Source organism: Caretta caretta, chromosome 7, assembly GCF_965140235.1.
Source record: "Caretta caretta isolate rCarCar2 chromosome 7, rCarCar1.hap1, whole genome shotgun sequence".
In the NCBI taxonomy this organism is placed as follows: domain Eukaryota; kingdom Metazoa; phylum Chordata; order Testudines; family Cheloniidae; genus Caretta; species Caretta caretta.
Window position 1 is genome coordinate 114,151,632 of NC_134212.1, and position 17,126 is coordinate 114,168,757.

Below are 17,126 nucleotides of genomic sequence, written 5' to 3' on the forward strand. Positions count from 1 at the left end.
AAAGAACCCTACTTAGACTGTAAGATCTTTGTTCTATGTTTGTATAGCTCCTAGGATAATGCAGTCCAGGGCTGGGGCTCCCATGTGCTACCGCAGTATAGATAAATAATGGCCCAAAATCATGAGTCAAGTCCTAAAAGAAAGTTATGAGTTTGATGTACAAATCATGGGATTTGGAAAACTGACCAGACAAAATCTGGAGTTTGAAGTGATTGAGGAGAATGTGAGCTACATTGCACGGACTGTCACTGTGGCAAATGATGTCACTTATCAAATATTGCTGTTCTCCCCTGCACGATACACATTTTTAAACTGTGCCAGCTGGTTTGCACTACTAAATAACCCATATGCTGTGTTATGTCCTCCTGGGCAGCTGTAATTCTGCCTAGAAATAAGTGTAATGTGTTATATGAGACTGCAGATGTGACCATCCTCAGGTGCAACAGGAATAAAGATGTTGCCCTGCTGTTAAATATAAGGGATCACACATTATGTGCCAGATCCTGCTCTCATTGAAGTCAATGGGAATTTTTTCAATGATCTTAAAGGGAGCAGGACCAGCCTTTATTATGTTTACAGTTGTAAGTAGGGGGCTGGGATCTTCTCAGGCCTCACAGTGTTAACTGGTCTTGGAACCCTGCTGAGAGATGCTAAATGAGCCAGTCCTTCTGACTCACTATGGGAAGTGGAGTTTGTAATTTTCACCATATATATAAGAGAAATGGAAGTGGCAGATAGGGTTGAGACATATGAAGGGAGAAGTCCTGGGAACTACTAAGCCGGAGAAGGCATGTGCTGAAGCTTCTGTTGTTTTATATTATGTCATTATGAAAGAGAGGAATTTTGACTGTGAACAGAGTGTGTAGATTGTGTTCTGGAGTGGGTTTGCCGGCCCCCTGTACACAGTTGCGTAATAGGATGCCAGAGGAAATAACTGGTTTGCGTATTGCCACAATGACTAATGCTCAGAGTCTAACTGAATGCTCCCTGCTGTCCCTCTACAGAGGATTGATGAGGATCATATGAAACATTTTTGACAGTGGTTGAGCAAGAATATTAAGAGATGAAACATAGCCACTAAAAGCCCTGCGATGGCACCTGTTAACCAACATCTCATAGTACTTGGCATACATCCCTTCCCTGTGAAATAACAGTGTAATCATACCCATTTTACAGATGGGTAAGCAGAGGCACAGAGTAAGTTAATATGGCCCATCAGTGTAACACAGGGAATCAGTGCTGCAGTGGAACCGGAGGGGGAAAATCGCATATCCCTATTCTCAGTCCTTTCCTCTGAATGCAACAAAGTTTCTTCAACATTTTTTCTTTTGCCTTCTGCAATGTTTCAGTTGCTCATTTTAAGAAAGGATGGTCTTGAGCCATATAAAAGATTGAAAACACGAGAAGAAAAAGATAGGAAGGATACTACCTGGTATTAAGACTCGGTGGTGTGTGGGTCCTTCCTCCTTGCATGACTGACAGATTCCTTTAAATTGCATCTTGCCTGCAAGAGAGAGATCCTGCTCCAGCTACTTTGGGCAGGGTTAACCCCCTTTATTTCTTTGCTTCAGGTACGTATGGCAGAATTTTGCTCCTGTACTGTAACTGGCAGTAATTATGATAGCACTAATCATTAGGAGTTTGTGGGCCCACAATCATGATAGCTGGTGAACTTGTTGTAGAGAGGGGAAGACTGAGCTACCAAGGAGGGTCCCACAGCCAAAGCCCCCAACGGCCTCAGGGAAACCATGTTTCTAGCCACGTGGCTGATGTGCCAGTGGCTATGGGCACCAACGTGTAAAAATAGACACCAATCGGTGGTGCTTTCCCTGCTGGCGCAGGAGGGCAGGAACAGACTGCTGGGTGGGGTGGGATAAAAGGTGCACTGGGAATGGGGAAAGTCCCATGACTCTAAATCTGCCTCAAATGCACTCCAGGAGCTGCTGGTAAAGTGCTATGTGACCATTTAAGAGCAGCCACCCTTCCTTTACTGATCTGCAGCAGCCCTTCATTCAGACATCTGCAGAGCAGCTCTTGTGCACGGCAGCCCCCTGCCCAGGTAGGAGCCTGCCACCCGAACCAATTGTATTGTCACAGAGTTAGTTCCCCACGTCTCTGTTCCCACAGGGTTGAGCTCAGCCAGAAGACCATATGTTGCCCATCTGCATGGAGCAATCATTGGATCTCCCACTCCCACAGGTTAACTAAAGGAAACAAAGGATAGGTGTATGAAAAATACTGGACCAAGCTTGTTGTTAAGGGACAACTCTCCCCAGGGCTTTATTCATGGTACAAAGCCCTGTGCTTGTCTCTCTCAGTCACGTCCTGTGCATGATTCTGTCTTGAAAACAGCTGTTTTATATGATCCAATGTCCTTTCTGGGCATGGTTAGAAACCACATTAGACACCAAACAGCTGTCTCTTAGCATACAGGGCAGCTGGTCTCTCTAGCTCCCCCACAAAGTCAGCAGCATGTAACCCTTCTGGTGAGTAGGGAATGGGCATGGAAAGCAAAAAAACCCCAGAGATCACACAAGAGAGAGAGAAAAATAGAAAACAAAAGGGGGGAAAAAAGCAACCTGAGGAGAGGAAAAGGTCAGGGTAGGGGGAAGAGACAAGGTGACTGCTGTAGGGGAAGGGTTGCCTACATGCCAAGCCATCAGACGGTTCAGTTCAGGAGCAGTTCATCTTGGTTTCCTTGGCCAAAGTTTTCCCTCCCCCATCATGCTGCTGTGGGTGTTTGTCTGTCCGGACTCCACCCCAGAAGTGTCTGCTAAGTGTCTGCTGGGAGCATGTAAAGCTCGAAATACATGCACTTACAGGTGCAGTGCTTATTGTCATAAGCAGTCCCCTTGGCTTCAGGTCACTGAGCCATGCTACAGGATACTCAGTTACATGGCTATATTTATTGGTGCAACGGGAAGTAACTCACAGAATTAAGCGCTACGCCTGGTAGTGAGTGCATGCAGGAATCAGCCCACAGACTATTTAAAAAGCTCTTGGGGATCTTTTGGGACGACAGGTGTTCTATAAAGATGCTGTTATGAAGGGGATGTGCCGCTGGCCTTATTCAAATCTCGTGCAAAGAATTTGCTTGCCAGAGTGAGACCTCCTGTGGCGCGGCTGAGTCTGGTGTGATGCACTGCCTGGGTTGTAATGGAAAGGGTGAGAGACCCATATCTCTGCGGGGCATCGCTGTGTTTGTCATGAAAGCTACAGTAAGTGACCCAAAGGCGTGGGATCGCTCAGAGAAAAGCCTCTATTTCAGCCGTCTGAGTGCTTTTCATGCTTTCTCTCCCCCTCTTCCTCCCCGTCCCCCCCCCCCCACCCCGCGGATGCTGTTTCTCATCTTCCGATTGAGCAGGGAAAGTAAGTCTGTTGTTTGTTCAGAAAACTGAAAAGCCTTTTGTGCATCTTCTGCTGCCGGTTAGTTAAAGTTCAGAGTTTCTGGGTTAGAGCTGCTGGCTCGTCAATAAGATTCTTGTTCAAATGTCCAAAGCAGCCCACGCAGAGCTGCTTGGGCTCAACTGTTCCGTTCTCAGCCTATGACCAACAAGACACATTGTCTGCCCCTCTTCCTCCATTTCGGGCTTTGCAGCAAGATCAAGCCAAACGTTTCCAACTTGGATGTGGAGAGCCAGGCAATTAAAACCTGATTTAGGCACCTCAGTTGAAGTGGTCTCTCTCTCTTTTTTTCTGACACAGCTCAGCATTTTGAAAACCCAGGACAATTTATTCAAGTGCCAAAATGTGCTGAGGGGCTTCCTACAGCTGGTTGAAAATGGGGGGAAGTTTACAAACATTTTGAAATTTTGAAGTTGTTTCCATTTTGCAAAGCGCAAAAATGCCCCATTTTTCTTTGTGAGGATTTTTTAAATATAAGTTTGTATCTTAAACATCAAAATGGTTATTGGATTTTTGTTTGCTGGAAGTTGTTGTTTTTTTTTAATAAATAAAAATTTTCTATAATCCTTTTAATTTTTTTTATTGAAAACTTTATGAAAATATTCCTGAAGAACATGGGCAAAAGTTAATAGTTTTTCATAAACTGTTTTAATTAAAAAAAAATTTCATTCAAAGAAGTGCCAAGTATAATTCCTAACTTGACACACCCAAGTTTGAAAATTGTAGCCTAAACTTGCACCTTCCAGTGGCCATGATTTGATAACATCAAAACCAAGTTACATTGTGGTGTACAACGTGTGTTTAAAGGTTCTGCAGTCCATCTTCCTACTCATGTTATGGCACCTATCCAACCTATGTGAGCATCATTCTACAGCAGTACCATGTTTCATGTACTGTATAGAACTGATACGTTTGCTATGTACCAATTGGCATGCAAATGCAGCTTGCTTTTAAAGTATGTACTGTCCGATCTTGCTCCTGTTGAAGTCAATGGAGGAATCCTGCCTTTATGCTGTGGCTATTTACCATTTTCACAGCTCATCTTTCATAGGAATCTCAAGTGGGTAAGGTGGAGAGATGGCTGCTTATTTGAAGAAGTAAGTGCTTTGTTATTTTGGAAGACAGTCTCTTCTAAGGGTCATCCAGCTGTTGCAGCTGTCACTGGCAACGCATCTGGCTCTTCTCACGATTAGAGAGAATAGCTTTCTTCCGCTGTCACCACAGAATACTCTTGCCTTCCCAGCAATAGTCAGCCCTTATAAATGTCCCAATTAGCCGAGTAAGAATGGGGTAGATCCCCACGGTATGCTGCTAACACTCACTATTCAGGGATTTGAATGCTCTCTCTAAATCGGCTTTTACCCAGCACACAATCCTCAGAGGGTCTATTGATTTTTTTTTTTCCCTGCAGCAAAGAAAGAAAACCAAAGTGAGAAGGCATCTGCCTTCTGCCAAAGCAGCCTCGTGGGAGAGCATAGAATGCTGCCATCTTAGAATGTTTACTAGGGGAAACCAGAGAATGAAAGGCTGCTACGGAAAAGCCTCCGCTCTACATTGTATTGAGTAGACGCTTTCAAGGGAATCTGACATAGCACAGTTCCCTCTGACTGATCTGTGAGGAAACGCCTCCACTGTTTCTGCCTGCGGCAATTCTAAGAATCAAAGGAGCATGGTCAGTTTCACTATAGCTCTGGACATTCCAAGGGGGTTGGAAGAGTACACTATACTCACCAGATGGGGCTACAGAACTAATAGTACTTCTAGCCCCCTCCAGGATACATATGGTGTGAGAGAGGTGCTTGATTTCATCTCCCTTACCCCTCCTCCCCCCATCTTAATGCAGCCTGGGACAGGCATAAGAGCACGAAGTACTCTATCAGTAGTAGCGTTCTGCTTTCAACAGGAATCAATGCCCCCGATCGCTTAGAAATTCTTCCAGTGCATCTCTTAAAGGTTTGAGCAAAGGTGGTCTTGGGGTAAAGGCACTAGAGTGGGATGCAGAAGGACTGGGCTCAGTTCCTGGTTCTGCCACAGAATCCCTGGGCAAGTCACTTAATCTCTCTGCGTCTTGGTTTCCCATCTGTAAATAAAGGGGAAAGTAATGCTTCCTTTTTTGTACCTTGTGTCTGTCTCATCTGTTTACAGTGTAAGCTCTTCAGGGCAGGGGTTGACTTTTACTACGTGTTTGTACAGTGCCTAGCACAATGGGGCTCTGAACTTGGTTGGGATCTGTACCTTGACATAAATAACTGGTAATAATTCATTTCGTTTAGATTAAATGAACTAGTTCAATCCCGTTCAACAGGGATTTCTGAAACACCTGTGTGAAGGTTAATCCTCAGCCTGCCTTCTTGCTTCCTTAGAATGCCAGAGTGTGAACTGGATTCTTCAAATTAGACATAGATATGTATCATCATCAGAGCAGAATGGCAAAGATTAGAGGCTGTTGGAAGGAATATTTTTGTAACCCTATTTAATGGTCATTTACCTTTGAACAACATTAATGTTGGGCATAACTTGTGGTTACTTGACAAAGAGTGTGTTGCCTCTGGATCTGATGTGAACTGGCTAGTTTTTTGGCTCTGGTTTCACATAAACTGGATAGCCAATACTTTGAGGCTAGAGACTTCTTTTCATCTACCAAGCATAGCCCTAGACTCGTGCCAAGATGGGGTCAGATGCATTGACATCCAAATGTCGTGAGTGGAGCGTGTAGCCTTTGTGTGGAAAGCAACTTTGTTATTGCAACATTAAAGTCCCCGGCTCTCCACGTGTCACTCTAGCAACGAGGATGCTTTGCTGGAATGAAGTGGAGTTATTGGAATAGGCTGCTTCTAGGAAGCCATAATAGAAGTAGCAGTAGTAAAACTGGATAGAATACATCTTCACCTCATGCTTTAGAGTCAAATGTCGGATGGGAGAACTTCAAAAGCATCCCAGAGACTGATTTGTAAACCCACATATCTCTCAGGGCTGCCAGTCTAGCCCATTCTCTTGGACTCACTTTCCTAGTCCTATGCTTTGGTGACCATCTCAATCCAAACTAGAGCAAATGGGTTTAAGGCCAAATTGTTAAGGGTCTGCTGCCACAGACTCCAGACTAGACGCTGTATGGGGTTTGGCAGATCCGTATAGTTCTTTTCCCCAGTTACCTGGTTCCCTCATGGATCTGAGCTTCCTAAATGCCTTTTAAACATTATTTTAAATTTCTAGGGGCCCTTTGAATGATTGTTGCCTAGTAACCACATGTTACAGGGGACAGATGGTCTGGTGGTTAAGGAACTGGACAGGGATTTAGGGGACTGAGGTGCATTTCTTGACTCTATTACAGAACTCCTGGATGAACTTGGGCAAGTCCCTTAATCTGGGCCTCACTTTCAACAGGCTAAAAATGAGGATGATAATCTCTAGCTCTCTCTCGGGGTAGGTGTGATTTTTAGATACCATGCTGATAAGTACTGTATGAAAACATCACATAGATAGGAGCTGCGATTCTTAAAAGGAAGGTGCTAGACTAGGGTAAAAGTAAAGCCCCACATGAGGTCAGATGCACAAATCTCATTGACTTTTATAAGGACTCGTGTTCCTAACTCCCTTTCTGTACTTTGGAAAAATCCCACCCTGATTCTACTAGTCCCATCCCCTTCCCTTGCTGCTGCTGCTGAACCCTTGCTTTCTAATGTGCTAAACAAAGGCCATGGAGATGTTGGCTGAAGAGCGCCATGGGGCTGCAATTTGAATCAAGTGGAGTGCTGCGTGTTGTCAGAAGCCCCACAGGGACATGACCAGAAAGGCAGGCCTAGCTACATCAGTGATACCTTACCACATGGTCGCTTCTAGACCACCAGGGTGAGAAGGCAAAAACACAGGAGGAAGAGACAGTCCATGGTTAGGACACTAACCAAGGACTGGAGAGACCTGGGTTCAATTCCCTACTCCAGCACAGACTTCCCATGTGACCTTGGGCAAGTCACTTAGCTCATCTGGGCCTCAGCTCCCCATCTGTAAAATGGGGATAATAGCACTGGCCTGTCTCCTGGGGTGTGGTGAGGATAAATACATTAGATTTTGAGATGCTCAGGTACTATAGTCATGAGGCAGTATAAATATCCAAGATACACATTCAGGGCAGAGGGGAGCCACTGAGGACATTTGGATCAGGCTACTCTAGATACTTTCCAAACTGGTTTGCCCATCACTAGGTTCAATATAGTGTTCACACAGTGGGACAAAGCCTCAGCTTGTTGAAATCACTGTAGCTCCATTGACTTCAAAATTCTACCTTGGCTTAATGTAGAGACACTTCTGGACCATTGCTAATTCTTACCCACCTGCTGTGATTTTTCTTCTTCTTCCTCATTTCCACCAAGTATCCCTTTGGCTCCCTTCATATTCATCCTTGAGACTTCATCTTCACTTTCCCGCTTGTGCTCATTGCTTTCTTATTAAAATTAGCACGTTCCTTCCTCTCTTCCTTCTTCCCTCTGAAATGAATAGTTCCATTCATTGCAGTGGCAATTTATTTGTACAGGTATCAGGTTTGGATATGGAGCGTCCCACTGAGATCAGAGAGAGATTTGCATAGGAACAGGCCACGCATACATTGCTGTTGTTTGAAGATGAGCTGAATGTTTTTCCTTGAAGGCCCTGATCCTGGTCCATTGAAGTCAATCGGCATCTTTCCACTGACCTCTGTGGCTGTTGGATCAGGCCCTAAATGAGCTGTTTGAGTCACGGGAAACCTGAAGACAGCTTTGGCATTCTGACTCCACTGCTGGAAAATGTAACCTATTGCATGAGCTGTGTTATTTGTAAGAGATTTTACCCTGTGTGCTATAGTAGTTCTAGATGCCTGGGAGAATCATAGAATCATAGAATATCAGGGTTGGAAGGGACCCCAGAAGGTCATCTAGTCCAACCCCCTGCTCAAAGCAGGACCAATTCCCAGTTAAATCATCCCAGCCAGGGCTTTGTCAAGCCTGACCTTAAAAACCTCTAAGGAAGGAGATTCTACCACCTCCCTAGGTAACGCATTCCAGTGTTTCACCACCCTCTTAGTGAAAAAGTTTTTCCTAATATCCAATCTAAACCTCCCCCACTGCAACTTGAGACCATTACTCCTCGTTCTGTCATCTGCTACCATTGAGAACAGTCTAGAGCCATCCTCTTTGGAACCCCCTTTCAGGTAGTTGAAAGCAGCTATCAAATCCCCCCTCATTCTTCTCTTCTGCAGGCTAAACAATCCCAGCTCCCTCAGCCTCTCCTCATAACTCATGTGTTCCAGTCCCCTAATCATTTTTGTTGCCCTTCGCTGGACTCTCTCCAATTTATCCACATCCTTCTTGAAGTGTGGGGCCCAAAACTGGACACAGTACTCCAGATGAGGCCTCACCAATGTCGAATAGAGGGGAACGATCACGTCCCTCGATCTGCTCGCTATGCCCCTACTTATACATCCCAAAATGCCATTGGCCTTCTTGGCAACAAGGGCACACTGCTGACTCATATCCAGCTTCTCGTCCACTGTCACCCCTAGGTCCTTTTCCGCAGAACTGCTGCCTAGCCATTCGGTCCCTAGTCTGTAGCTGTGCATTGGGTTCTTCTGTCCTAAGTGCAGGACCCTGCACTTATCCTTATTGAACCTCATCAGATTTCTTTTGGCCCAATCCTCCAATTTGTCTAGGTCTTTCTGTATCCTATCCCTCCCCTCCAGCGTATCTACCACTCCTCCCAGTTTAGTATCATCCGCAAATTTGCTGAGAGTGCAATCCACACCATCCTCCAGATCATTTATGAAGATATTGAACAAAACCGGCCCCAGGACCGACCCTTGGGGTACTCCACTTGATACCGGCTGCCAACTAGATATGGAGCCATTGATCACTACCCGTTGAGCCCGACAATCTAGCCAGCTTTCTACCAACCTTGTAGTGCATTCATCCAGCCCATACTTCCTTAACTTGCTGACAAGAATACTGTGGGAGACCGTGTCAAAAGCTTTGCTAAAGTCAAGAAACAATACATCCACTGCTTTCCCTTCATCCACAGAACCAGTAATCTCATCATAAAAGGCGATTAGATTAGTCAGGCATGACCTTCCCTTGGTGAATCCATGCTGGATGAGGCATGAGGTCATTTTCCATAGTAATGGGGGATGCGGGGAGCAAGCATTAACCTTAAGGAGAAACACAAACTCTATCTTGACTTCCATGTGGGCAGCTGTTGGGGAAGCTGACTGACAGCTGTAGCTCCGAGATAAACCGTGGTGTTGTTTGGGTTGTGCTCTTACTGTTATCGTTACTTATATGTAAAGTGTCACGTCTGGTAGAATAAGCTAATAGGACAGTATATTTCGGCCTTGTCTCCAGTGGGATTTTGCGCCAAGTCCAGCAGTCAATGGCCAGCCACCCAAGTCACTGCACCAGTGCAAATTCCACTGTAGACTGGAAAATTGTGATTTACACTGTGGTGTTTCGTCTGTTTGCTGGACTCTCAGAGAATGCCTGAGAGATGCGATAGATATCAAATAATCACTCTTCTGTTTTAATTACAGTTATTGGTAAAATCCCAGTATTTACAAGTAATTCCCCATTTCCACTTGCTTGTGAAAAGCACTGGGACTTCTTGGTATTACTGGTACCTGATTTGTGTTGCAATGGGTTATGTCAGGTCACGAGACAAGCCAAGACAATGCAGCACAATGCAGACATTTGAAGGTGCCCATTGGTGCTCAGCCAGACCAAAATAGAAGTAATCTAATGTAGAGAAGCCACTATAAAATGTAAAGGGCTCCCAGGCAATAGAGCAAAGGCTCCTGAGCAAACTAAGTTGGATTATATACATTGATCTGGAGGCAGTAGACTGGTGTTTACAGTCAAACCCAGGAGCAATGGTAAATTGTTGGATCCACAAAGTTAGCCAAATAAAATCAAATGGCGTTAGAGTAGCAAACACTTGCTACCACCCAGTATATGGGCTTCTTACACTCCCTCCCTCTTAGGGCATGTCTACACTTACAGCTGCTGCAGCGCGTGGGGTGAATACGCTCTATGCCAATGCGGAAGAGCTCTCCTGTCGGCACAAAAACCACCTCTGCACGCGGCAGAAGCTATGTTGGCAGAAGCAGCTCTCCCACCAACGTAGAGCCCTGTGCACACTAGTTCGTATGCTGTGTAATTTATGTCGCTTGGGGTGGAATGTTCATACCCCTGAGTGACAAAAGTTTTGCCGACATAGGTAGTAGTGTAGACATAGCTTCAGTAGGGAAAAAATTGCCTTGTGATTAGGGACTAAGACTGAAAACTAGGCTCTATTCTTGGTTCTGCCACACACTTTCTCTATAACCTTGGACAAACCACTAATCTAGATGTGTGTCAGTTTTCCTGTCTACAAAATGGGGATATGAATGCTTTCCCTTCTCCCAGGGTGTGGAGATACTTCATTGCTGTTTTGTGTGGGGTGCAGATCTTACTGTAAAGGGTGCCATGGAAATGCTTATAAATAAATAATAGCATCTCCCCATCTTAACCGCTCCATATTTTGTAGCCCCACATCCCCTAGTGGTGCAGCAAGAAATTGTAATAATTAATATGCTTATGCAACGCATGAGCTTGTTGCCAGTCTCTGGTGCAGCATGTGAATATCAGGAAGTGATTGAGTTAATGTACAAGAGGAGAGTCCTAAGAGAAGGAATCACCATACCTGGCTGACTCCTTGCCCTTCCCACCCACTGTCATTCTTATTCGGCATTTCCTTTCTTCACAAAACACTCGGTTCTTTCTGCTCTGGAATGGTCTCCTGCCCCTGTTCCTAACTTACCCCGGCAACAATAGGAGAAATCAGAAGTGAGTAACTGAATGCCAGCTAATAGAGTGTGAGCCTTTTTCCAGAAGCTATTCGACAGGGAACAGTTACATAGAAAGAGGAAGGATTTTCTTATAACTAAAATAAACTGATTGGCTCTGTTTAGTCGTGGTGCTGGGGGCATGATCCACTTGACCTGTTCTCCACTCGCTCTTCAGGTTGTAAAGGGGGTGTTCTTTCCATGGCATCTTTGTCCTGAACACTGATTCAGGAGCTGATAAGTCCTGCACTTGCTTTCACATCCTCTACATCTCCATTCAATGCAAGTGCGAACTGCTGGAAGCTCTTCCGAGCAACATAGTCCTAGAAGACATTGAGTATCATGGGCATACTCTATTTCTTGTGCATGAGTCTTTGGGTCACTGCAAAGATAAAATGGAATCAAATTTGAAGTGGCCCAAAAAGGCAGCGTTCGGAGCTGGACCCCAGTCTGAATCAGGTTGAGACTAGGGCTGAGGGCTCAGGGCTCTAGGTAAAATCATGGTCTCATTCAATGGTGCCAAAACCTTGCCAGCTGCTTTCATGGTAGTTCCAGCAGCGAATGGCCAAACTCTCACAAGATCAGCTGTTCTCACAAGGTGTCTAAACTCTTTGGACAAAACCTTTGTGTGAGATTTCAGGTATAGCTGAACTGGAATCAGAAAACAAATCCCTTCCATTTTGAGATGTGATCCAGAGCCAAAACCCTAAGAATAGGTTCAGCTCAGAGATGCAAATCCAAATCCCTCCTGATCAAAAAAAAAAATGTCAAGAGGTTGGGAATTTGAGGTTCAGTGCATGTCCTCTCTCTAAATGTAACCAGATGTCCCTGTAAAGAAATCATCCCAATTGTTTGCCATGTCTCCTTTAGCTCTAGAACAACTGCTTACGGAACTTGAGGATTTTCTGAACATACTGAATGAAGAGAGCCTCAGCAGCACAGCTGTAGTGAAAAAATGCTTCCTTTCTGACCTCCTGCGAGTGTACACGAAGACAAGCGGTACGTGTGGAGTCAGAGCGTGGCGGGTGAGAGAGGGGCGTTACATGGGTATTTTTATAAATTGGGACTGGGGAGAGGGGATATGAGAGAGAGACATGGATTTGGGTTTTAAATTGTGTATAAATTACTAGAGCTATATACAAAAATAACCAGAGTTGCACATTTTTAAAAGTAAAGGATTTCCAAGATTCCTGATCATTTCTGTTTTCCTTGTTAAAATTCGGTTTATTTAGTCCACACCATAAGATACACAGGACATGCCGTCTGGCTGAGTTCATATTGAAATTTTAACTCCTGGAATTTCCTGGCTGTTCAGTGTTTAATTTCTCAACATAACATTTTGTAATTGGTAGAGACCAACTGCATTTAGTAGAGACTTAAGTGTACATACACACGCGTGTGCACACAGTTTGCTCCTTTCTATGTGAAAACTTTGCAGCATGAATGGGACTGGCCCACTAAGACATCTCTCCTTCCCTTTGTTTGCAGGTGGCGATGAGGAATACATTTACATGAACAAAGTGACCTCGGTTAAACAAAAGGGTGGACAGGAGAAAGAAGGTGGAGGTATGGAATCTACGGCTACCAATTGCCTGGGATTTAACTTCCCAATGGAGAGAGAATAAAGGGGCATAGGATTTGATCCTGCTCCCATTGACATCAGACATGATTCCCATTGATTTCAGTGGGTGCAGAATTGAGCCAATGGAAGGGGTGGAATGACAACTGTATTTTTACATATTCCATGCTTTTGGCTAACACAGTGAGATTATTCCTGGAAGTAGCACTTTTGAGGGCAGTACTTTGGGATAAAAATGTCTCCTTGCTAAGTATGTAGCTTCATGGAACCCTACTGAAATATTTAAAGAAGTCATCCCATTTTATATAGACCCAAAACAAGTCAATGCATGTCTAAAAATGTTTTTTTTTTTTTATTACTATGTTCAGCATGCTGCTTTGCACCATACCACTGGTGGTTTCAAATAGTCTAAACTGGTGCAAGGTGAATTATTTATGCACAGAATATACATATCTTGTATTTATGTAGCACCCCTTCCCCCACAATCCCAGGTAGATCCTAGCATTTTGAAAACTGTATAAATTGAGAACAATAACCCTGGGTGAAATGCTCATGATGGTTATCCCACAGTTTTTCTGACTAGATCCACCTGGTTTTGCATTCACAACATGGGAAGGAATTCTCCAAAAATTCTGAATTATTTTGTGAAAATTTCTCCCTTTCACAACATTTATGGAAACTCAGAAGGACCACTTATCTCCAAAGCTTCATGCTTATAAATATAGATCAGCCCTTTAGCCACTTCCTATTATTATTATTCATGTTTATTACAGCGATGCCTAAGGGCCAGCTGAGAATGGAGCCCCATACAAACATAAGAGACAGTCCCTGCCCCAAATTGCTTACAGTCTAAATAGACAAGACAGAATGAGGGTAAGGGAAGGGGGACAACACACAAGCAAAGTGAACAATATGATGGCCTGCAAAGATCATGTTAGTTCCATGATTTTTATTGTGTTTAAATCTGCTTCATGCAGCCAAATTGTGGATTAACTTCAAATGCTTCTGGAAATGAGGCCATCTCTTTTTACTATGCGTATTCACAGCCCCATCACAGTGGGTCACAATCTTGGTCAGTGCCACTAGTTGCATTAATTATAATATTAAACCATAGCCAAAGAAGGCCTGCTTGTATCAACCATGACTTGAGCATGGAAATCAGTGGTAATGGAAAGATTAATTTACATGGATTTGCTATCCTGCGTCCAATGACATGTACAAGGCTTGGCCAGGTAATGCAGTGAGCCATGGAGCCGTGTCAGGCTGTTAAAGCCTGCTGTCATTGTTTTTAGTTCAGCCTTTTCCCTATCGTGGGCTGTGAGCCCCCACTTGTAATCATTCCCTAAGGGATATATCCCTTGCACTTTCAACCACTTCCCCAGACTAAGTTAAACTTCTAAGTTTTGTTTGGCAAAACTGAAGGCAGTGGCTTAGGTTCTATGTATGTGTGGTGTAAATCCTAGTTATGGATGTGTAAAAGACCCCAGTTCTGTGACTGACTGGACGGGAAACCCCGCATCTGTGCAGAGCCCTGTTGAATGAATGGGTGCAGGTGCTGGAATCTGCCTATCCAGTCAGTTGCAGGATCAGGGCCTTAATGTTTAATTCATTCAAGCCCTGATTGTGCTAATGTGGACTCCTGTACCCATGCGAAGTCCCATTAAAATCAGTTGGACTTTGCATGATAGGTGCTTGGTGCGTGCTAGCAGATCGGGGCCTGGACCCATTCACAGTTAGATTGCACTGAGAGCATTCCCTTTAGGAGCAATGCAAGATAAGATGTTTTCTAAAGACAATCACATCAGCTCAGAGAAAGGGGGGAAAAAGCCTCTAAAAACAGGTGAGGAATGGCCAACAATTTTTCTCATTGATGAATCTACTTCTGATTGCACTAATAAAGACAATGAGCTGAGCAATACAGTCCTTCGTAGTTCTCTCTTTATGGCATAGTAATTGAATTCACTCTGGTAAATGACCTAACAGAATACAAGCTATCTGAAAAATACCTTGGAAGGAAAAATAAATATTGTTCTTTGGTAATACCAGCGTGGAAAATACAATACAAATGCAGACATTACAGCAATTATTTGGCTGGATACAGGAATTTGCTTGGTAAAATTCTTTGGTCTGTGTCATACAGGAGGTCAGACTAGATGATCACAATGGTCCCATCTGGTCTTGGAATCTGTGAATTATTTGCCTTGTTTGCAGATAATGGAGAGCACAGTTGTATAAGAATGAAGAAATAGGACATTTTATTTCCGTTAAAACTGTGCATGTTTACGCTTATTTCCTTTTGCCTGTTTTTTGTCTTTCTAAATGTCACCTGCCCAAATTCCAGGGCTTGGGGAATTTCAGATCCAGTGAAACCTGTACTAAGTGTCCTGTTATTAAGGAACTTCTTGCCTTAAGAGAGAACCGGAAAATATCTCCTATTGTATTAAGGACAATTCTGCGATGTCTTTACTGGAAGCGAGTGTAAGCAAACTGGTTTTGTAAGGTTTTGTCTACACTTATTGAGGGAACGATGCATCGGCAGTCAATTTAGCGGGTTTAGTGAAGACCTGCTAAATTGAACGCAGATGGCTCTCCGGTTGACTCCTGTACTCCACCTGAACGAGAAGCGCAAGGGGAGTCAATGGGAGAGCGTCTCCAATCGACATTGCGTAGTGTGGACCCTGCGGTAAGTAGATCTAAGTTCGTCGACTTCAGCTACATTGTTCATGTAGCTGAAGCTGGGTAAGTTATATCGATCTCCCCCTGTAGTGAAGATAAGGCCTTAGACTCTTGAGATGATACTTATGGCTGGTTTAGAAAAATAATTATTCCTCAAGCAGATCCCTCCTTATACAAGGAGGGGAGAACAGCAGGAAACTCCTTGAAGTCCAGCAGGGATCTCACCATTCACATCTGATTTACCCTGAAAGTGCCCAAGTACTACAGTAACAGGCTATATATAAAACCCTGAGATCCCCAGACTCAAACTGCATCCCACGGCCAGCTCCTCAGCTCTGTGGAGCTGTGCTGATGTACATCAGGTGAGGATCTGGAAAAAGGTCTCCATCCTGCTCTTGATTTGCAGAGTAGATTTGGGGGAGAGAGGGGGTGGAAATGAATAAGGAAAACAAACTGTTTATTCCTGGCCTGCTGATGTTCATTAGGGTGATTCCTAGGCATGAGGTGAAGCCAAACACTCACCATCTGATGAAGTGAGCTGTAGCTCATGAAAGCTCATGCTCAAATAAATTGGTTAGTCTCTAAGGTGCCACAAGTACTCCTTTTCTTTTTGCGAAGACAGACTAACACGGCTGTTCCTCTGAAACCTGTCATTATGCTTAAGCAGATGCTGGCATCACACAAGGAATGTAGAATTTTGGATGAGTGATCACTGCACAAAATGTCACTTGTCCCTCTAATTGTCTGCAGTGTTTGGAGGGCGGCTCTGTTCTGTGCAGTAGTTACAGATAGGCAATGTGCTTTTCTGCTAAAGATGCACCTACACAGTGCGCTTCTTGAGAGAGGCTGGGTACCTGTGAACGCGCTGGTAACCAGGGGGTATGTCGACACTGCAAATTATAGTCTGTGGTGATGAGCCACAGAGCCTGGGGCAATTGCCTCGGGCTCAGGGAGCTAAAAAATCACAGCGTAGACATTCAGGCTCTGCCTGGAGCCTGGGCGCTGAAACCCAGTGATGGGGGGAGGGTCTAGGAGCTCAGGCTGCTGCTGCTGCTACTTTCAGACCTGCAAACCCTTGACCCAGGCTCTGAGACTCTGTGCCAGGGATTTTTCTTTACTGTGTAGATATGCCCACTAGGTCAGAAATCTGAATCTCCTCATCTCTCTCAGAACAGTTTCATGGTGCTACCCTTTGGGTGCTCCTCTCTAGGAAGTATCACCCTTGATGTTCTCTTTCCAGGAGCGATGGTGCTGAAAGTAGCACCCTTGATGCATCCTAGAAGAGGGAAAGCTCCGGCACCAGCTAGTTAGTAGTGTATTTTAAGTGTAACCATGGGGTGCCTTGGCAGCGCCATTTTTCATTTCTGCATGATGCAGTAAAGCAGCGGTTTTCAAGGCTGATGATCAGACACCTGGGGCAGCCTAATTTTAATGTCAACTGTGCAAGGAACCGAGCAGCCCTGCCTGTCGTGGCTGTGCTTAGCAAGCAGATATTTTCAGTTGGTTTTCACTGACTGAGCAGTTTGGCACATGGCTGCTTCTGACCTTGTAGCTTAATGAAACTGTCCAGCATTAACAAGGAGGGACGCACAGAAGCTTCACCACAGGCAGCAGACAGCCTGG

At 44.5% G+C, this 17,126-nt stretch overlaps 1 protein-coding gene across 4 annotated transcripts in view; it reads left to right on the forward strand.

The window, feature by feature from the left end:
- The window catches only part of AFAP1L2 (actin filament associated protein 1 like 2), a 122,629-nt gene that overhangs the window by 63,864 nt on the left and 41,639 nt on the right, over positions 1-17,126 (forward strand). For all 4 annotated transcript variants that reach the window (XM_048856997.2, XM_048856998.2, XM_048856999.2 and 1 more), the window contains exons 2-3: positions 12,119-12,247; positions 12,737-12,814. In XM_048856997.2, coding sequence (XP_048712954.2) covers positions 12,119-12,247; positions 12,737-12,814 — 207 coding nt within the window. The remainder of the gene's footprint in view (positions 1-12,118; positions 12,248-12,736; positions 12,815-17,126) is intronic.